Raw genomic sequence first — 20449 nt, forward strand, 5'->3', positions numbered from 1 at the left:
CAGAACTATCAGAGCACCTTATTCAGTTGAGATGTTGTGTCAGTGTTTAACCTGAATATAACAATACTCCCACAATGACAAAGTGGAATTATGTTTTAGAATTTTTAACAAATGAATTAAAAAAGACCAAAAGCTGACATTTCTAGAGTCATTGAATTTGGATGGTGTTATTAATTACACACTGGATGGTGTACACCCAGTCACTGGAGCTCAGCACAAGCAACACCCAGTCACTGGAGCTCAGCACAAGCAACACCCAGTCACTGGAGCTCAGCACAACCAACACCCAGTCACTGGAGCTCAGCACAAGCAACACCCAGTCACTGGAGCTCAGCACAAGCAACACCCAGTCACTGGAGCTCAGCACAACCAACACCCAGTCACTGGAGCTCAGCACAAGCAACACCCAGTCACTGGAGCTCAGCACAAGCAACACCCAGTCACTGGAGCTCAGCACAAGCAACACCCAGTCACTGGAGCTCAGCACAACCAACACCCAGTCACTGGAGCTCAGCACAACCAACACCCAGTCACTGGAGCTCAGCACAAGCAACACCCAGTCACTGGAGCTCAGCACAAGCAACACCCAGTCACTGGAGCTCAGCACAAGCAACACCCAGTCACTGGAGCTCAGCACAAGCAACACCCAGTCACTGGAGCTCAGCACAAGCAACACCCAGTCACTGGAGCTCAGCACAAGCAACACCCAGTCACTGGAGCTCAGCACAAGCAACACCCAGTCACTGGAGCTCAGCACAAGCAACACCCAGTCACTGGAGCTCAGCACAAGCAACACCCAGTCACTGGAGCTCAGCACAAGCAACACCCAGTCACTGGAGCTCAGCACAACCAACACCCAGTCACTGGAGCTCAGCACAACCAACACCCAGTCACTGGAGCTCAGCACAACCAACACCCAGTCACTGGAGCTCAGCACAACCAACACCCAGTCACTGGAGCTCAGCACAACCAACACCCAGTCACTGGAGCTCAGCACAACCAACACCCAGTCACTGGAGCTCAGCACAAGCAACACCCAGTCACTGGAGCTCAGCACAAGCAACACCCAGTCACTGGAGCTCAGCACAAGCAACACCCAGTCACTGGAGCTCAGCACAAGCAACACCCAGTCACTGGAGCTCAGCACAAGCAACACCCAGTCACTGGAGCTCAGCACAAGCAACACCCAGTCACTGGAGCTCAGCACAAGCAACACCCAGTCACTGGAGCTCAGCACAACCAACACCCAGTCACTGGAGCTCAGCACAAGCAACACCCAGTCACTGGAGCTCAGCACAAGCAACACCCAGTCACTGGAGCTCAGCACAAGCAACACCCAGTCACTGGAGCTCAGCACAAGCAACACCCAGTCACTGGAGCTCAGCACAAGCAACATCCTAGAGGAAAACCTGGTTCAGTCTGCTTTCACTGGAGCTCACAGTTCACAGGACGATGACCTATGACCCAGTCACTGGAGCTCAGCACAAGCATTTACACCATTACAGTCATTTGGAGCTCAGCACAAGCAACACCCATGTCACTGGAGCTCAGCTAAATCAAGGGGGTGGGCAACACCCAGTCACTGGAGTTTCAGGTGTCTCAGCACAGGGGTTTGTTCCACCATTGGGGGCCAACACCCAGTCACTGGAGCTCAGCACAAGCAAGACCTGAAAATGGCTGTCTAGCAATGGCTGTCTCAATGATCAACAACCAATTTGACAAGCTTAGAATATTAGAAAGTCCTAGAAAATAATAATAGGAAAACCTGGTGGAAATACAGCTCTGCTTTCCACCAGAAAGACACTGGGAGAGTGAGATTCACAGTGCTCAGCAGGACGCTGACCTAGAGACTCACCCAGAAAGACTCACAGCTGGAATCGGGTTAGAGAATTTTGAGACTTACCCAGAAAACTCACAGCTGAAAATGGCTCTTAGCAATGATACAACCAGACTCACAGCTGGAATTTAGAGACTTACCCAGAAAGACTCACAGCTGGAATCGCTCTTAGAGACTTACCCAGAAAGACTCACAGCTGGAATCGCTCTTAAGACTTACCCAGAAAGACTCACAGCTTATTAGAGACTTACCCAGAAAGACTCACACCTGGAATCGCTCTTAGAGACTTACCCAGAAAGACTCACAGCTGGAATCGCTCTTAGAGACTTGAAAACTCACACCTGGAATCGCTCTTTGAGACTTACCCAGAAAGACTCACACCTGGAATCGCTCTTAGAGACTTACCCAGAAAGACTCACACCTGGAATCGCTCTTAGAGACTTACCCAGAAAGACTCACACCTGGAATCGCTCTTAGAGACTTACCCAGAAAGACTCACAGCTGTAATCGCTCTTAGAGACTTACCCAGAAAGACTCACAATTGTAATATCTCTTAGAAAATTACCCAGAAAGACTCACAATTGTAATCTCTCTTAGAGAATTACCCAGAAAGACTCACAGCTGTAATTGCTGCCAAAGGTGCTTCTACAAAGTATTGACTCAGGGGTGTGAATACTTAGTCAGCAGGACACCTCTCGACAAATTCCCGCGAAATTGGAGGGCTGCAATTCAAATAAATAATCATAAACATTAAGGATATTAAACATCTAGGTACATACAAGTGTCTTATATTGATTAAAAGCTTAAATTCTTGTTAATCTAACTGCATTGTCCGATTTACAATAGGCTTTACAGCGAAAGCATGCCATGCGATTGTTTGAGGACGGAGCCTCACATCAAAACCAGCACAGGCTTCGTAAAATCACAAAGGGCTATTAAATATGCACTTACTTTTTGAAATTCTTCCTCTGATTTGCAATCCCAAGGGTCCCAGCTACAACATGCATGGTCGTTTTGTTAGATAAAATCCTTCTTTATATCCCAAAAGGTCTGTTTATTTGGCGCCCTCGATTTGAGTAATCCACTCGTTCAACATGCAGAGAAAGGAACCCAAAAAGTTACTGCTAAACTTAGTTAAACAGGTCATAATACATTTCTACTTCATCCTAAAATGTAATTCAACTATAATATTTCATACGGAAAGAATTATGTTCAATAGAAAAGCTAAATTAGCAAGTGCGCATCCTTTTTAGTCTCGTGTGCACAGACTGATTTCCAACTCAGACTCCCTGTACCAGAACTCAGAATTCTTCCTCGTTTGGTGAAGAAACAAGCCTGAAACCTTGAAAAAAAAGACTGTTGACATCTAGTGGAAACCATGGGAATTGCAATCTGGGTGCTGGAATAGCATAGGACTCATAGCTTATCCATTGTAAGAGCATGGGCTCTCAAAAAATAAAATGGTCTCTCTTTGGATTTTCTCCTACCATATCAATTGTGTTAGTCTCATACATTATTTTAACATTTCTACAAACGACAGAGTGTTTTCTATCCAATGGTACCAACTATATCCTGGCTTCTGGGCCTGAGTAACAGGCAGTTTACTTTGGGCATGTGTATCAGACAGGAAGTGGAGAAAAAAAGCCTGAAGAATGAGATTTTCAACAAGTAAAATGTCTAAAAACACCTTTTCACTTTTTCATTATGTGGTGTTGTGTGTAAATTAGTGAGATTATTTTTTTTAAATCATTTTTAATTTAGTCTATAACACAACAACATGTAAAAAAAAAACACATTGAAACTGGAAATAGAGCTTGTAGAAGACAGCTACATAGTGTTGCATTGTGATTGAAGTTGCCAACCTGAGAAGTGTTAATCACTCATGTCACTAGACAGTCAAATAATGAATGGAGGCAAAGGTTTGGCTTAAATGCACTGTTTAAATGTACATACCACACGGGAACTCTACTCCCTCTTTCTTCTTTCCCATCTTCTCTCTCCTCTCTTCTCTCTCTCTCTCTTCTCTCTCCCTCTTCTCTCTCTCTCTCTTCTCTCTCTGTCTCTCTCTCTCTCTCTCTCTCTCTCTCTCTCTCTCTCTCTCTCTCTCTCTCTCTCTCTCTCTCTCTCTCTCTCTCTCTCTCTGTCTCTCTCTCTCTCTCTCTGTCTCTCTCTCTCTCTCTCTCTCTCTCTCTCTCTCTCTCTCTCTCTCTCTCTCTCTCTCTCTCTCTCTCTCTCTCTCTCTCTCTCTCTCTCTCTCTCTCTCTCTCTCTCTCTCTCTCTCTCTCTCTCTCTCTCTCTCTCTCTCTCTCTCTCCTCTCTCTCTCTCTCTCTCTCTCTCTCTCTCTCTCTCTCTCTCTCTCTCTCTCTCTCTCTCTCTCTCTCTCTCTCTCCTCTCTCTCTCTCTCTCTCTCTGTCTCTCTCTCTCTCTCTCTCTCTCTCTCTCTGTCTCTCTCTCTCTCTCTCTCTCTCTCTCCCTCTCTCTCTCTCTCTCTCTCTCTCTCTCTCCTCTCTCTCTCTCTCTCTCTCTCTCTCTCTCTCTCTCTCTCTCTCTCTCTCTCTCTCTCTCTCTCTCTTCTCTCTACTCTCTCTTCTCTCTCTCCCCCTCTATCTCTCCCCCCTCCTTTCTGTCCCCTGCTCTTCTCTGGGCTCTCCTTCTCCTCCCCCTCTCTCTCTCTCTCTCTCTCTCTCTCCTCTCTCTCTCCCTCTCTCTCTCTCCCCCTAAATCAACAGTACTATAACTTTTGATGGCACCATCGCCAATCTGAGGTTATAAAGAGGGGTGCTTCCCCCTGGTGGACGTGGTCAGAACATCAGCTTGTCTCATGTAGTAACACTGAGTGGACGTGGTCAGAACATCAGCTTGTCTCATGTAGTAACACTGAGTGGACGTGGTCAGAACATCAGCTTGTATGTAGTAACACTGAGTGTTATGTAGTAACATGTGGAGTCAGGAGAAAGTAGAGTAGTAACACTGAGTGGATGAAACATTAGGAACTCTTTTCATGACACAGACTGACCAGGTGAATCCAGGTGAAAGATATGACCCCACTTCAATCAGTGTAGATGAAGGGAGGAGACATGTAGATGAAGGGGAGGAGACATGTAGATGAAGGGGAGGAGACATGCATATTAAGGGGAGGATACATGCAGATGAAGGGGAGGAGACATGTAGATGACGGTGAGGAGACATGTAAATGAAGGGGAGGAGACATGTAGAGTAAGGGGAGGAGACATGCAGATGAAGGGGAGGAGACATGCAGATGAAGGGGAGGAGACATGTAGAGTAAGGGGAGGAGGAGACATGCAGATGACGGGGAGGAGACATGCAGATGAAGGGGAGGAGACATGTAGATGAAGGGGGATGAGATGGGTTAAATAATGATTTTTAAGCCTTGAGACAATAGAGACATGGATTGTGTATGTGTGCTATTCAGAGGGTGAATGGGCAAAATATTCAGGTGCCTTTGAACAGGGTATGGTAGTAGGGTCCAGGGGCACCGGTTTGTGACAAGAACTGCAACGCTGCTGGGTTTTTCACCCTCAACAGTTTTCCTGAGTGTATCAAGAATGGTCCACCACCCAAAGGACATCCAGCCAACATGACACAACTGTTGGGAAAGCATTGAGTCAACATGGACCAGCATCCCTGTGGAACGCCTTGTAGAGTCAACATGGGCCAGCATCCCTGTCAACACCTTGTAGAGTCAACATGGGCCAGCATCCCTGTGGAACGCTTTCAACACCTTGTAGAGTCACCATGGGCCAGCATCCCTGTGGAACGCATCCCTGTGGAACGCAACACCTTGTAGAGTCAACATGGGCCAGCATCCCTGTGGAACGCTTTCAACACCTTGTAGAGTCAACATGGGCCAGCATCCCTGTGGAACGCTTTCAACACCTTGTAGAGTCAACATGGACCAGCATCCCTGTGGAACGCTTTCAACACCTTGTAGAGTCAACATGGACCAGCATCCCTGTGGAATGCTTTAGACACCTTGTAGAGTCAACATGGGCCAGCATCCCTTGTGTCACTCTTTCAGACACCTTGTAGAGTCAACATGGGCCAGCATCCCCTGTGTCACTCTTTCAGACACCTTGTAGAGTCCATGACCCGACGAATCGAGGCTGTTCTGAGGGGGTGCAACTCAAATATTAGGAAAGTGTTCCTAATGTTTTGTCCACTCACTGTATTTCTCTAGTTTAATCATTTAGAGAGAGAAAAAAAAACTATTTTACACAATTAAACTGGGCTCGAGAAAGATCTCCCGTAGTGACTGTGTAGAAGCCCATTCATTGGACTGCCCTACTCTCTCTCTCAGTGGGCAGAGAGCAGCAGAGTGACTCACATCACAGCTCTGTGTACTAAACCAAATGGCACCCTATTCCCTATGTAGTGCACTACTTTTGATCAGAGCCCTATGGATCCTGGGCAAAACGTAGTGCACTACAGAGGGAATAGGGTGCCGTTTGGGATCACACGCAGAATCAGGTGGGAGAATGGGGAGCTATTTCTGCTCTGCGAGAGGACGATGAGGGGTCACGTAGAAGTGTGTGTGCGTGGGACGGAGTGGAGGGGGAGCCAGTACATTGTTGGACTGGAAATAGACTGAATGCTTTGGCTGATTGAGGATTCAAGGACTCTCCATGTAATTATAGAGGGGGGATGGAGAGGGAGTGGGGGGGGGTCGGGGGCAAAGAGGGAGAGTGAGAGAGAGAAAGAGGGAGGAGGGGTGCAGAGAGGGAGAGTTCTCCCATCTCCACAGAGGAAACTCTGGAACTCTGTTAGAGTGAACATTGGGTTCTTGGTCACCTCCCTCACCAAGGCCCTTTCCCCCGGTTGCTTAGTTTGCCCGGGCGGCCAGATCTAGGAAGAGTCTTGGTGGTTCCAAACTTCTTCCATTTAAGAATGATGGAGGCCACTGTGTTCTTGGGGACCTTCAATGCTACAGACATGTTTTGGTACCCTTCCCCAGATCTGTACCCCGACACAATCCTGTCTCTGAGCTCTACGGACAATTCCTTCCACCTCATGGCTTGGTTTTTTTTTGTTTTATTCTGACATTCCCTGTCAACTGTGGGACCTTTACATAGACAGGTGTGTGTGTGTCTTTCCAAATAATACCAGAGGAGGACTCCATGTTGTAGAAACATCTCGAGGATGATCAATGGAAACAGGATGCACCTGAGATCAATTTAGAGTCTCATAGCAAAATACTTATGTAAATTAGGTCTCTGTTTTTAAACCTGTTTTCACTTTGTTATTATGGTGTATTGTGTGTAGATTGATGAGGATTTTAATTTAATTTAATACATTTTAGAATAAGGCTGTAATGTAACAGAATGTGGGGGGGGGGAAAGGGAAGGGGTCTGAATACTGTGTATCCCTGTGTGTGTCCCAGGCCCAGCTGTGGCACCAGGGTAACGAGCACTTCGGCAGGTCCTGGGGTCCAGGTGACGTGGTGGGCTGTATGGTGGATCTGAACGAACACACCATGATGTTCACGCACAACGGAGAGGTGCTCCTCGACCACTCAGGGTCGGAACTGGCCTTCAAGGACTTTGAGGTTTGGGAAGGTCAGTGTGTGTACTGCTATGTGTTAGTCTGTTCTACTGTCTACACCACCCTATGTGTTCGTCTGTCCTACTGTCTACACCACCCTATGTGTTAGTCTGTCCTACTGTCTACACCACCCTATGTGTTAGTCTGTCCTACTGTCTACACCACCCTATGTGTTAGTCTGTTCTACTGTCTACACCACCCTATGTGTTAGTCTGTCCTACTGTCTACACCACCCTATGTGTTAGTCTGTCCTACTGTCTACACCACCCTATGTGTTAGTCTGTCCTACTGTCTACACCACCCTATGTGTTAGTCTGTCCTACTGTCTACACCACCCTATGTGTTAGTCTGTCCTACTGTCTACACCACCCTATGTGTTAGTCTGTCCTACTGTCTACACCACCCTATGTGTTAGTCTGTCCTACTGTCTACACCACCCTATGTGTTAGTCTGTCCTACTGTCTACACCACCCTATGTGTTAGTCTGTTCTACTGTCTACACCACCCTATGTGTTAGTCTGTCCTACTGTCTACACCACCCTATGTGTTAGTCTGTCCTAGTGTCTACACCACCCTATGTGTTAGTCTGTCCTACTGTCTACACCACCCTATGTGTTAGTCTGTCCTACTGTCTACACCACCCTATGTGTTAGTCTGTTCTACTGTCTACACCACCCTATGTGTTAGTCTGTCCTACTGTCTACACCACCCTATGTGTTAGTCTGTTCTACTGTCTACACCACCCTATGTGTTAGTCTGTCCTACTGTCTACACCACCCTATGTGTTAGTCTGTCCTACTGTCTACACCACCCTATGTGTTAGTCTGTCCTACTGTCTACACCACCCTATGTGTTAGTCTGTCCTACTGTCTACACCACCCTATGTGTTAGTCTGTCCTACTGTCTACACCACCCTATGTGTTAGTCTGTCCTACTGTCTACACCACCCTATGTGTTAGTCTGTCCTACTGTCTACACCACCCTATGTGTTAGTCTGTTCTACTGTCTACACCACCCTATGTGTTAGTCTGTCCTACTGTCTACACCACCCTATGTGTTAGTCTGTTCTACTGTCTACACCACCCTATGTGTTAGTCTGTCCTACTGTCTACACCACCCTATGTGTTAGTCTGTCCTACTGTCTACACCACCCTATGTGTTAGTCTGTCCTACTGTCTACACCACCCTATGTGTTAGTCTGTCCTACTGTCTACACCACCCTATGTGTTAGTCTGTCCTACTGTCTACACCACCCTATGTGTTAGTCTGTCCTACTGTCTACACCACCCTATGTGTTAGTCTGTCCTACTGTCTACACCACCCTATGTGTTAGTCTGTCCTACTGTCTACACCACCCTATGTGTTAGTCTGTCCTACTGTCTACACCACCCTATGTGTTAGTCTGTCCTACTGTCTACACCACCCTATGTGTTAGTCTGTCCTACTGTCTACACCACCCTATGTGTTAGTCTGTCCTACTGTCTACACCACCCTATGTGTTAGTCTGTCCTACTGTCTACACCACCCTATGTGTTAGTCTGTCCTACTGTCTACACCACCCTATGGTACCATGTCTGTCCTACTGTCTACACCACCCTATGTGTTAGTCTGTCCTACTGTCTACACCACCCTATGTGTTAGTCTGTCCTACTGTCTACACCACCCTATGTGTTAGTCTGTCCTACTGTCTACACCACCCTATGTGTTAGTCTGTCCTACTGTCTACACCACCCTATGGTTAGTCTGTCCTACTGTCTACACCACCCTATGTGTTAGTCTGTCCTACTGTCTACACCACCCTATGTGTTAGTCTGTCCTACTGTCTACACCACCCTATGTGTTAGTCTGTCCTATTGTCTACACCACCCTATGTGTTAGTCTGTCCTACTGTCTACACCACCCTATGGTTAGTCTGTCCTACTGTCTACACCACCCTATGTGTTAGTCTGTCCTACTGTCTACACCACCCTATGTGTTAGTCTGTCCTACTGTCTACACCACCCTATGTGTTAGTCTGTCCTACTGTCTACACCACCCTATGTGTTAGTCTGTCCTACTGTCTACACCACCCTATGTGTTAGTCTGTCCTACTGTCTACACCACCCTATGTGTTAGTCTGTCCTACTGTCTACACCACCCTATGTGTTAGTCTGTCCTACTGTCTACACCACCCTATGTGTTAGTCTGTCCTACTGTCTACACCACCCTATGGTTCCATGTCTGTCCTACTGTCTACACCACCCTATGTGTTAGTCTGTCCTACTGTCTACACCACCCTATGTGTTAGTCTGTCCTACTGTCTACACCACCCTATGTGTTAGTCTGTCCTACTGTCTACACCACCCTATGGTTCCATGTCTGTCCTACTGTCTACACCACCCTATGTGTTAGTCTGTCCTACTGTCTACACCACCCTATGTGTTAGTCTTGTCCTACTGTCAACCCCTGTCTGTCTGTCTGTCTTACTCTCAACATCAACACCATCTATTTGTCAGAAGAGATGTTCTGTCTAGAGGAGCTTTCCTGTCACTTGCTGATGCTGTCTAACCACTTAAACCAAATGGTTGGCAGTCGCTGAACATCTAGTCACAAACTACTGGACGAGCTCCATTCTCGACCTATCAACGGGACCTAAAATAAAAGACGGTAATATTATTTTTGCGGAATCGTGACTGAACAAGGATATGGATAATATACTGTACATCTCGTTGCCTTTTCTACACATCATCAAGACTGTCTCGGCAGCCACCAGGGAAGGTGGGGGAGACAAGGTGCGCTGTCAACAGCTGGTGTTAGATGTTAATGTTAAGGAAGTCTCAAGTTTTTTCTCACCTGAGATAGAATACCTCATGATAAGCTGTAGACACTACTATTTACCAAGAGAGTTCTCATCTACACTGAGTGTACAAACATTATGAACTCCTGCTCTTTCCATGCTACAGCCTGACCAGGTGAATCAGGTGAATCCAGGTGAATCCAGGTGAATCCAGGTGAATCCAGGTGAATCCAGGTGAAAGCTATGATCCCTTATTGATGTCACCTGTTAAATCCACTTCAATCAATGTAGATGATATGATCCGATAACATTGAGGAGTTTGTTCCACATCAGTCACCCTTCATTAATTAGTCTGTGACTACTGTCCCCACACTGACCGTACGTACATATCCCAACCAGAAGCCATGGATTTCAGGCAACATCCACGCTGAGCTAAAGGCTAGAGCTGCCGGTTTCAAACAGCGGGACACTAAGCCGGACTCTTATAAGAAATCCTATGTGTTAGTCTGTCCTACTTCCTACGAGCAATCAAACTGGCAAAGTATCAATACAGGACTAATATTGTCCTACCGTGCCGGCTCTGACCCACCGGATGTGGCAGGCTGCAAGCTATCACGGATCACAAAGGGAAACCCAGCCGCGAACTGCCCACTGACGCGAACCTACCAGACAAGCTAAATCTCCTTCTATGTCCGCTCGAGGCAAGCAATACTGAACCATGCATTAGATGACCCGCTGTTCCAGGTGAATGTGTAATCTCGTCTCCATAGCCGATGTGACTAAGACTTTTAAACATGTTATTAACATTCACAAGACACATTACCAGGATGTGTGCTCAGACCACTGACTAGCTGGCACGTGTCTTCAACTCTCCCTCACTCAGTCTGTAATACCTACATGTTTCAAGTCGGGAACAGCTTCTATCCCCAAGTCATAGACTGTTCTCTCTGCAACCACACGACAAGTACCGATGCACCAAGTCCAGGAACAGCTTCTATCCCCAAGTCATAGACTGTTCTCTAATTTCTGCAACCACACGACATAGCCGTACTGATGCACCAAGTCCAGGAACAGCTTCTACCCCCAAGTCATAGACTGTTCTCTCTGCAACCACACGACAAGCCGTACCGATGCACCAAGTCCAGGAACAGCTTCTATCCCCAAGTCATAGACTGTTCTCTCTGTCAACCACACGACAAGCCGTACCGATGCACCAAGTCCAGGAACAGCTTTTATCAGAAGTCATAGACTGTTCTCTCTGCAACCACACGACAAGCCGTACCGATGCACCAAGTCCAGGAACAGCTTCTATCCCCAAGTCATAGACTGTTCTCTCTGCAACCACACGACAAGCCGACCGATGCACCAAGTCCAGGAACAGCTTCTATCCCCAAGTCATAGACTGTTCTCTCTGCAACCACACGACAAGCCGTACCAACATGCACCAAGTCCGGGAACAGCTTCTATCCCCAAGTCATAGACTGTTCTTCTGCAACCACACGACAAGCCGTACCGATGCACCAAGTCCTGAACAGCTTCTACTCCCGAGCCATAGACTGTTCTTCTGCAACCACACGACAAGCCGTACCGATGCACCAAGTCCTGAACAGCTTCTACTCCAGAGCCATAGACTGTTCTTCTGCAACCACACGACAAGCCGTACCGATGCACCAAGTCCTGAACAGCTTCTATCCCCAAGTCATAGACTGTTCTTCTGCAACCACACGACAAGCCGTACCGATGCACCAAGTCCTGAACAGCTTCTATCCCCAAGTCATAGACTGTTCTCTCTGCAACCACACGACAAGCCGTACCGATGCACCAAGTCCAGGAACAGCTTCTATCCCCAAGTCATAGACTGTTCTCTCTGCAACCACACGACAAGCCGTACCGATGCACCAAGTCCTGAACAGCTTCTATCCCCAAGTCATAGACTGTTCTCTCTGCAACCACACGACAAGCCGTACCGATGCACCAAGTCCTGAACAGCTTCTACTCCCGAGCCATAGCATTGCTAAATAGTTAGTCCGGGTAGCTATTGGTTAACTATTTAACATCTGCATGGACCCTTTTTGTACTTGTCTTTTGAGTCGTTACACATGCTGCTGTTACTGTCTATTATCTACCCTGTTGCCTAGTCACTTTACCCATAACTATATGTACATTATCTACCTCAATTACCTCATACCCCTGCACATCCACTCAGTACTGGAACCCTGTGTATATAGCCATGTTATTACCTCGTACCCCTGCACATCCACTCAGTACTGGTACCCTGTATATATAGCCATGTTATTACCTCATACCCCTGCACATCCACTCAGTACTGGTACCCTGTGTATATAGCCATGTTATTACCTCGTACCCCTGCACATCCACTCAGTACTGGTACCCTGTGTATATAGCCAAGTTATTACCTGTACCCTGCACATCCACTCAGTACTGGTACCCTGTGTATATAGCCATGTTATTACCTCATACCCCTGCACATCCACTCAGTACTGGTACCCCTGTATATAGCCATGTTATTACCTCATACTTCCTGCACATCCACTCAGTACTGGTACCCTGTGTATATAGCCAAGTTATTACCTGGTACCCTGTATATATAGCCATGTTATTACCTCATACCCCTGCACATCCACTCAGTACTGGTACCCCCTGTATATAGCCATGTTATTACCTCATGCCCCTGCACATCCACTCAGTACTGGTACCCTGTATATAGCCATGTTATTACCTGGTACCCTGTGTATATAGCCATGTTATTACCTCATACCCTGCACATCCACTCAGTACTGGTACCCTGTGTATATAGCCATGTTATTACCTGGTACCCTGTGTATATAGCCATGTTATTACCTCATACCCCTGCTCATCCACTCAGTACTGGTACCCTGTGTATATAGCCATGTTATTACCTCATACCCCTGCACATCCAGTTCAGTCCTGGTACCCTGTGTATATACCATGTTATTACAAGGTACCTCCTGTATATAGCCATGTTATTACCTGGTACTCCTGTATATAGCCATGTTATTACCTGGTACCCCTGTATATAGCCATGTTATTACCTGGTACCCCCTGTATATAGCCATGTTATTACCTGGTACTACCTGTATATAGCCATGTTATTACCTGGTACTCCCTGTATATAGCCATGTTATTACCTAGTACTCCCTGTATATAGCCATGTTATTACCTGGTACCCCTGTATATAGCCATGTTATTACCTGGTACTTCCTGTATATAGCCATGTTATTGCCTGGTACTTCCTGTATATAGCCATGTTATTACCTGGTACTCCCTGTATATAGCCATGTTATTACTCAGCAGGCGGAGTGTCCAGAACACATTGATGTTGTTACCTACTGGTTAGGATTAGATAAGAACCGTTCTGGCTCCTTCCCAAAGGGCTGTGGCTTGGTCAAAGCTTACGTTCTTCTAATGGTTAACATAGCAATGTCCTCTCTGTCCTCTCTGCAGGTTTCATCCCGGTGTGCAGCCTGGGTGTTTGCCAGGTTGGGAGGATGAACTTTGGTAAGGACGTGAGCACGCTGAAGTACTTCACCATCTGTGGTCTTCAGGAAGGCTACGAGCCCTTCGGCGTCAACATGAACAGAGACCTCACCATGTGGCTCAGCAAGAGACTGTCTCAGTTCATCCCCGTACCTCCGCAGCATGAACACATTGAGGTGAGGGTCCAGTCGCTATCCTGTTTAGCCATGTTGCCTTACAAAACACGTTCTGTTGACAAGACTGTCCTTGAACCTTGACCCTGCTCCCCCTGGTGTCATTGTGTGTAGAGTTTGATAAGTGAACCTCTGTTTATAAGCCTCTTTTTATATGTGTTGCTGACCACCCTGAACAAGGCAGTTTAACCCCCGCTGTTCCCCAGTAGGCCGTTATTGAAAATAAGAATTTGTTCTTAACTGACTTGCCTAGTTTTAAATAAAGGTAAAATAAAAAATATTAGTTTTTTTTGTAACAATCTATGTTGGTAACCTACACTGAGGACTGAGAACACCTTCCTGATATTGAGTCACTGCACCCCCCTTTTGCCTCAGAACAGACTCGATTCGTCAGTTCATGGACTCTACAAGGTGTCTGAAAGCGTTCCACAGGGATGCTGGCCCATGTTGACTCTACGAGGTGTTGAAAGCATTCCACAGGGGATGCTGGCCCATGTTGACTCTACAAGGTGTTGAAAGCGTTCCACAGGGGATGCTGGCCCATGTTGACTCTACAAGGTGTTGAAAGCGTTCCACAGGGGATGCTGGCCCATGTTGACTCTACAAGGTGTTGAAAGCGTTCCACAGGGATGCTGGCCCATGTTGACCTACAGGTGTTGAAAGCCTTCCACAGGGATGCTGGCCCATGTTGACTCTACAAGGTGTTGAAAGCGTTCCACAGGGATACTGGTCCATGTTGACTCTACAAGGTGTCTAAAGCGTTCCACAGGGATGCTGGCCCATGTTGACTCTACAAGGTGTTGAAAGCGTTCCACAGGGATGCTGGTCCATGTTGACTCTACAAGGTGTTGAAAGCGTTCCACAGGGATGCTGGCCCATGTTGACTCTACAAGGTGTTGAAAGCGTTCCACAGGGATGCTGGCCCATGTTGACTCTACAAGGTGTTGAAAGCGTTCCACAGGGATGCTGGCCCATGTTGACTCTACAAGGTGTTGAAAGCGTTCCACAGGGGATGCTGGTCCATGTTGACTCTACAAGGTGTTGAAAGCGTTCCACAGGGATGCTGGCCCATGTTGACTCTACGAGGTGTTGAAAGCCTTCCACAGGGATGCTGGCCCATGTTGACTCTACGAGGTGTTGAAAGCGTTCCACAGGGATGCTGGCCCATGTTGACTCTACAAGGTGTCTGAAAGCGTTCCACAGGGATGCTGGCCCATGTTGACTCTACAAGGTGTTGAAAGCGTTCCACAGGGATGCTGGTCCATGTTGACTCTACAAGGTGTTGAAAGCGTTCCACAGGGGATGCTGGCCCATGTTGACTCTACAAGGTGTTGAAAGCGTTCCACAGGGATGCTGGCCCATGTTGACTCTACAAGGTGTTGAAAGCGTTCCACAGGGATGCTGGCCCATGTTGACTCTACAAGGTGTTGAAAGCGTTCCACAGGGATGCTGGCCCATGTTGACTCTACAAGGTGTCTGAAAGCGTGACACAGGGATGCTGGCCCATGTTGACTCTACAAGGTGTTGAAAGCGTTCCACAGGGATGCTGGCCCATGTTGACTCTACAAGGTATTGAAAGCATTCCACAGGGATGCTGGCCCATGTTGACTCTACAAGGTGTTGAAAGCGTTCCACAGGGATGCTGGTCCATGTTGACTCTACAAGGTGTTGAAAGCGTTCCACAGGGATGCTGGCCCATGTTGACTCTACAAGGTGTTGAAAGCGTTCCACAGGGATGCTGGCCCATGTTGACTCTACAAGGTGTTGAAAGCGTTCCACAGGGATGCTGGCCCATGTTGACTCTACGAGGTGTTGAAAGCGTTCCACAGGGGATGCTGGCCCATGTTGACTCTACGAGGTGTTGAAAGCGTTCCACAGGGATGCTGGCCCATGTTGACTCTACAAGGTGTCTGAAAGCGTTCCACAGGGATGCTGGCCCATGTTGACTCTACAAGGTGTTGAAAGCGTTCCACAGGGATGCTGGCCCATGTTGACTCTACAAGGTGTTGAAAGCGTTCCACAGGGATGCTGGACCATGTTGACTCTACAAGGTGTTGAAAGCGTTCCACAGGGATGCTGGCCCATGTTGACTCTACAAGGTGTTGAAAGCGTTCCACAGGGGATGCTGGTCCATGTTGACTCTACAAGGTGTTGAAAGCGTTCCACAGGGATGCTGGCCCATGTTGACTCTACGAGGTGTTGAAAGCGTTCCACAGGGATGCTGGCCCATGTTGACTCTACGAGGTGTTGAAAGCGTTCCACAGGGGATGCTGGTCCATGTTGACTCTACGAGGTGTTGAAAGCGTTCCACAGGGATGCTGGCCCATGTTGACTCTACAAGGTGTTGAAAGCGTTCCACAGGGGATGCTGGCCCATGTTGACTCTACAAGGTGTTGAAAGCGTTCCACAGGGGATGCTGGCCCATGTTGACTCTACGAGGTGTTGAAAGCGTTCCACAGGGGATGCTGGCCCATGTTGACTCTACAAGGTGTTGAAAGCGTTCCATAGGGATGCTGGTCCATGTTGACTCTACAAGGTGTTGAAAGCGTTCCACAGGGATGCTGGCCCATGTTGACTCTACAAGGTGTTGAAAGCGTTCCACAGGGATGCTGGTCCATGTTGACTCTACAAGGTGTTGAAAGCGTTCCACAGGGATGCTGGCCCATGTTGACTCTACAAGGTGTTGAAAGCGTTCCACAGGGGATGCTGGTCCATGTTGACTCTACAAGGTATTGAAAGCGTTCCACAGGGATGCTGGCCCATGTTGACTCTACAAGGTGTTGAAAGCGTTCCACAGGGATGCTGGTCCATGTTGACTCTACAAGGTGTGGAAAGCGTTCCACAGGGGATGCTGGTCCATGTTGACTCTACAAGGTGTTGAAAGCGTTCCACAGGGATGCTGGTCCATGTTGACTCTACAAGGTGTTGAAAGCGTTCCACAGGGATGCTGGTCCATGTTGACTCTACAAGGTATTGAAAGCGTTCCACAGGGATGCTGGTCCATGTTGACTCTACAAGGTGTGGAAAGCGTTCCACTGGGGATGCTGGTCCATGTTGACTCTACAAGGTATTGAAAGCGTTCCACAGGGATGCTGGTCCATGTTGACTCTACAAGGTGTTGAAAGCGTTCCACAGGGATGCTGGTCCATATTGACTCTACGAGGTGTTGAAAGCGTTCCACAGGGATGCTGGCCCATGGTGACTCTACGAGGTGTTGAAAGCGTTCCACAGGGATGCTGGCCCATGGTGACTCTACAAGGTGTTGAAAGCGTTCCACAGGGGATGCTGGTCCATGTTGACTCCAATGCTTCTCCAACAGTTGTGTCAGGTTGGCTGGAAGTCCTTTGGTGCGGTGGACCGTTCTTGATGCACATGGAAAAACTGTTGAGCGTGAAAAACCCGGCAGCGGTGCAGTTCTTGACACAAACCAGTGCTATGTTGATAACCTATAAAAACTAATATTAATGATAATAGTTCCAAGGATTTGTCTGGCGCTTTACCCAGACCCACAGACCTATGTTGACATGGTATCGTATGGCTATTCAACCAGATGACTCCCCATAATGCCCTGTTCCCTTTGTCGTCTGGTCTTTCTAAAAGGTCACGAGGATGGACGGCACCGTGGAGACTTTCCCGTGTCTCAAGGTCACCCAGAGGTCGTTCGGCTCCCAGAACAGTAACCCAGACATCACCTTCTATCGCCTCAGCATGCCTATAGAGTGTAACGAGGTGCTGGCCAAGTCACCTGGCGGGACGCTACAGTCTGGCGGGGGCTTCTCCTTCTCCTCTAAGAAAGATCTGGACGACTTTGAGACCGTGTCCGACTTCGAGGTGCTGATGATGATGATGATGATGATGATGATGATGATGATTCTCCTTCTGTCTCTTTCTCCTTCTATCTCTGTCTCCATCTCCTTCTTTCTCTGTCTCCATCTCCTTCTGTCTCTCTCCATCTCCTTCTGTCTCTGTCTCCTTCTATCTCTGTCTCCTTCTCTCTCCTTCTGTCTCCTTCTGTCTCATTCTGTCTCCGTCTCCTTCTGTCTCCGTCTCCTTCTGTCTCATTCTGTCTCCGTCTCCTTCTGTCTCCTTCTGTCTCCGTCTCATTCTGTCTCCTCCTGTCTCCTTCTGTCTCCTTCTGTCTCCGTCTCCTTCTGTCTCATTCTGTCTCCGTCTTCTTCTGTCTCCTTCTGTCTCCGTCTCATTCTGTCTCCTCCTGTCTCCTGTCTCCCTCTGTCTCCTTCTGTCTCCATCTCCTTTTGTCTCCATCTCCTCCTGTCTCCTTCTGTCTCCATCTCCTTCTGTCTCCTCTGTCTCCATCTCCTTCTGTCTCCGTCTCCTTCTGTCTCCTTCTGTCTCCTTCTGTCTCTGTCTCCTTCTGTCTCCGTCTCCTTCTGTCTCCCTCTGTCTCCTTCTGTCTCCTTCTCCTTTTCTCTCTGTCTCCTTCTGTCTCCGTCTCCTTCTGTCTCCCTCTCCTTCTGTCTCTTTCTCCTTCTGTCTGTCTCCATCTCCGTCTGTCTCTTTCTCCTTCTGTCTCTGTCTCCATGTCCTTCTGTCTCTGTCTCCATCTCCTTCTGTCTCTGTCTCCTATCCCCTTCTGTCTCTGTCTCCTTCCATCCCCTTCTGTCCCTGTCTCCTTCTGTCTCCTTCTGTCTCCCTGTCTCCTTCTGTCTCCTTCTGTCTCCTGTCTCCATCTGTCTCCTTCTGTCTCCCTGTCTCCTTCTGTCTCCTTCTGTCTCCTTCTGTCTCCTTCTGTCTCCTCCTGTCTCCTCCCTGTCTCCTTCTGTCTCCTTCTGTCTCCCTCTGTCTCTGTCTCCTGTCTCCTCCTGTCTCCCTTCTGTCTCCTTCTGTCTCCTTCTGTCTACCTTCATTTAATCCTCCTGTTCTCCTCTCTGTCTCCTTCTGAGTGCTTCAGCTCCTTCTGTCTCCTTCTGCAGAGAAGCTGTCTCCTTCTGTCTCACTCAGAGTCTCCTCTCTGTTAGTTAACTGTATCAACTGTCCCTTTCTGGTCCCTCTGTCTCCTTTCAACCCTTTGTCTACAGCTGAGTGGTCTGTCTCACAAACAAAATGAACTATTCTGAGATCAGGCTGAGCGCTTCTGTCTCCCTATGATCTCCTTCTTGACAGACTGTCTCCTTCTGCCCTCTGTCTCCACAGACTGGTTCTGTCAACTGGACCTCCTGAGATGCTGTCTCCTAGATGAACTGGACTGTGTTTACAGCTCCTTCTGATGAACTCCCTCTGTTTCAGCATGAGTTCAACTGGACTGTGTTTACAGCATGAGTGGTCCTCCTAGATCAGACTGGACTGTGTTTACAGCATGAGTGGTCCCTCTAGATGAACTTCTGTGTTCCTCCATGAGTGGTCGTGAGTCAGATGAACTGGACTGTCTCCATTCTGGTCGTGAGTAGATGAACTGGACTGTGTTTACAGCATGAGTGGTCCAGTAGATGAACTGGACTGTGTTTACAGCATGCGTGGTTGTGAGTAGATGAACTGGACTGTGTTTACAGCATGAGTGGTCCTGTGAGTAGATGAACTGTCTCCTGTGTTTACAGCATGAGTGGTTGTGTAGATGAACTGGACTGTGTTTACAGCATGAGCGGTCTGGGTCATGAACTGGACTGTGTTTACAGCATGAGCTGGTCTGAGTAGATGAACTGGATTGTGTTTACAGCATGAGTGGTCTGTGAGTAGATAACTGGACTGTGTTTACAGCATGAGTCGTGAGTCTGATGAACTGGACTGTGTTTACAGCATGAGTGGTCGTGAGTAGATGAACTGACTGTGTTTACTGTGAGTGGTCAAAGTAGATGAACTGACTGTGTTTCCAGCGTGAGCCTTCTGGGTGCCCAGCAACCTGGGATTCTGACTGTGTTTCCTTCTGTCTCCCTCTGTCTAGATGACTTATCTGTGTTTATAGATCTTTCTGTATCCTGAACTGGACTGTGTTTACATCATCCGTCGGTCGTGGGTAGATGAACTGTCTCTGTTTATCCTTCTGTCTGAGTAGATGAACTGGACTGTGTTTACAGCATGAGTGGTCGTGAGTAGATGTGCTTGTTTTGAGATCAAAGTGAGAGCTGCATGCAGTTACGTAGCACATGTTGTTATATAATATCTTTTGCTAGTTAGTGAGTTATCAGCCCAGTTATAGATCATTTGTTAATATCCTTTGCTAGTTAGTGAGTTATTAGCCCAGTTATAGATCATTTGTTAATATCCTTTGCTAGTTAGTGAGTTATCAGCCCAGTTATAAATCATTTGTTAATATCCTTTGGTAGGTTCTGAGTTATCAGCTCAGTTATAGATCATTTGTTAATATCCTCTCTGGTAAGCCAGTAGGCCACTATGGTAGGCCCACATTATGATGAAATAGCCACAGTGACGTGATTGGCTAGTGAGGCTGTACCTGCTTTAAATGTACTATATTAACCGTGTTCACAGTAAACGCACAACGGAAGTTACACAGAACAACAAGGTTCAAGTCGTTCGCTCAACAGACCTGAAATCTGCTCGCTGACCGATTTTAAAAAACATCAGAGGGAACATTTCTAGAAATATACCTTTTTTTTGTAGTTGTAGTT

At 47.6% G+C, this 20449-nt stretch overlaps 1 protein-coding gene across 1 annotated transcript in view; it reads left to right on the forward strand.

Annotated features, from left to right (window-relative positions):
- The window catches only part of LOC127924387 (ryanodine receptor 2-like), a gene marked incomplete at its 3' end in the record, with an annotated part of 80917 nt that overhangs the window by 31145 nt on the left and 29323 nt on the right, over positions 1-20449 (forward strand). The window contains exons 5-7 of the mRNA XM_052509128.1: positions 7237-7411; positions 13660-13868; positions 17466-17696. Coding sequence (XP_052365088.1) covers positions 7237-7411; positions 13660-13868; positions 17466-17696 — 615 coding nt within the window. The remainder of the gene's footprint in view (positions 1-7236; positions 7412-13659; positions 13869-17465; positions 17697-20449) is intronic.

This window comes from Oncorhynchus keta, unplaced genomic scaffold (assembly GCF_023373465.1).
Source record: "Oncorhynchus keta strain PuntledgeMale-10-30-2019 unplaced genomic scaffold, Oket_V2 Un_contig_3985_pilon_pilon, whole genome shotgun sequence".
NCBI classification, from domain to species: Eukaryota; Metazoa; Chordata; class Actinopteri; order Salmoniformes; family Salmonidae; genus Oncorhynchus; species Oncorhynchus keta.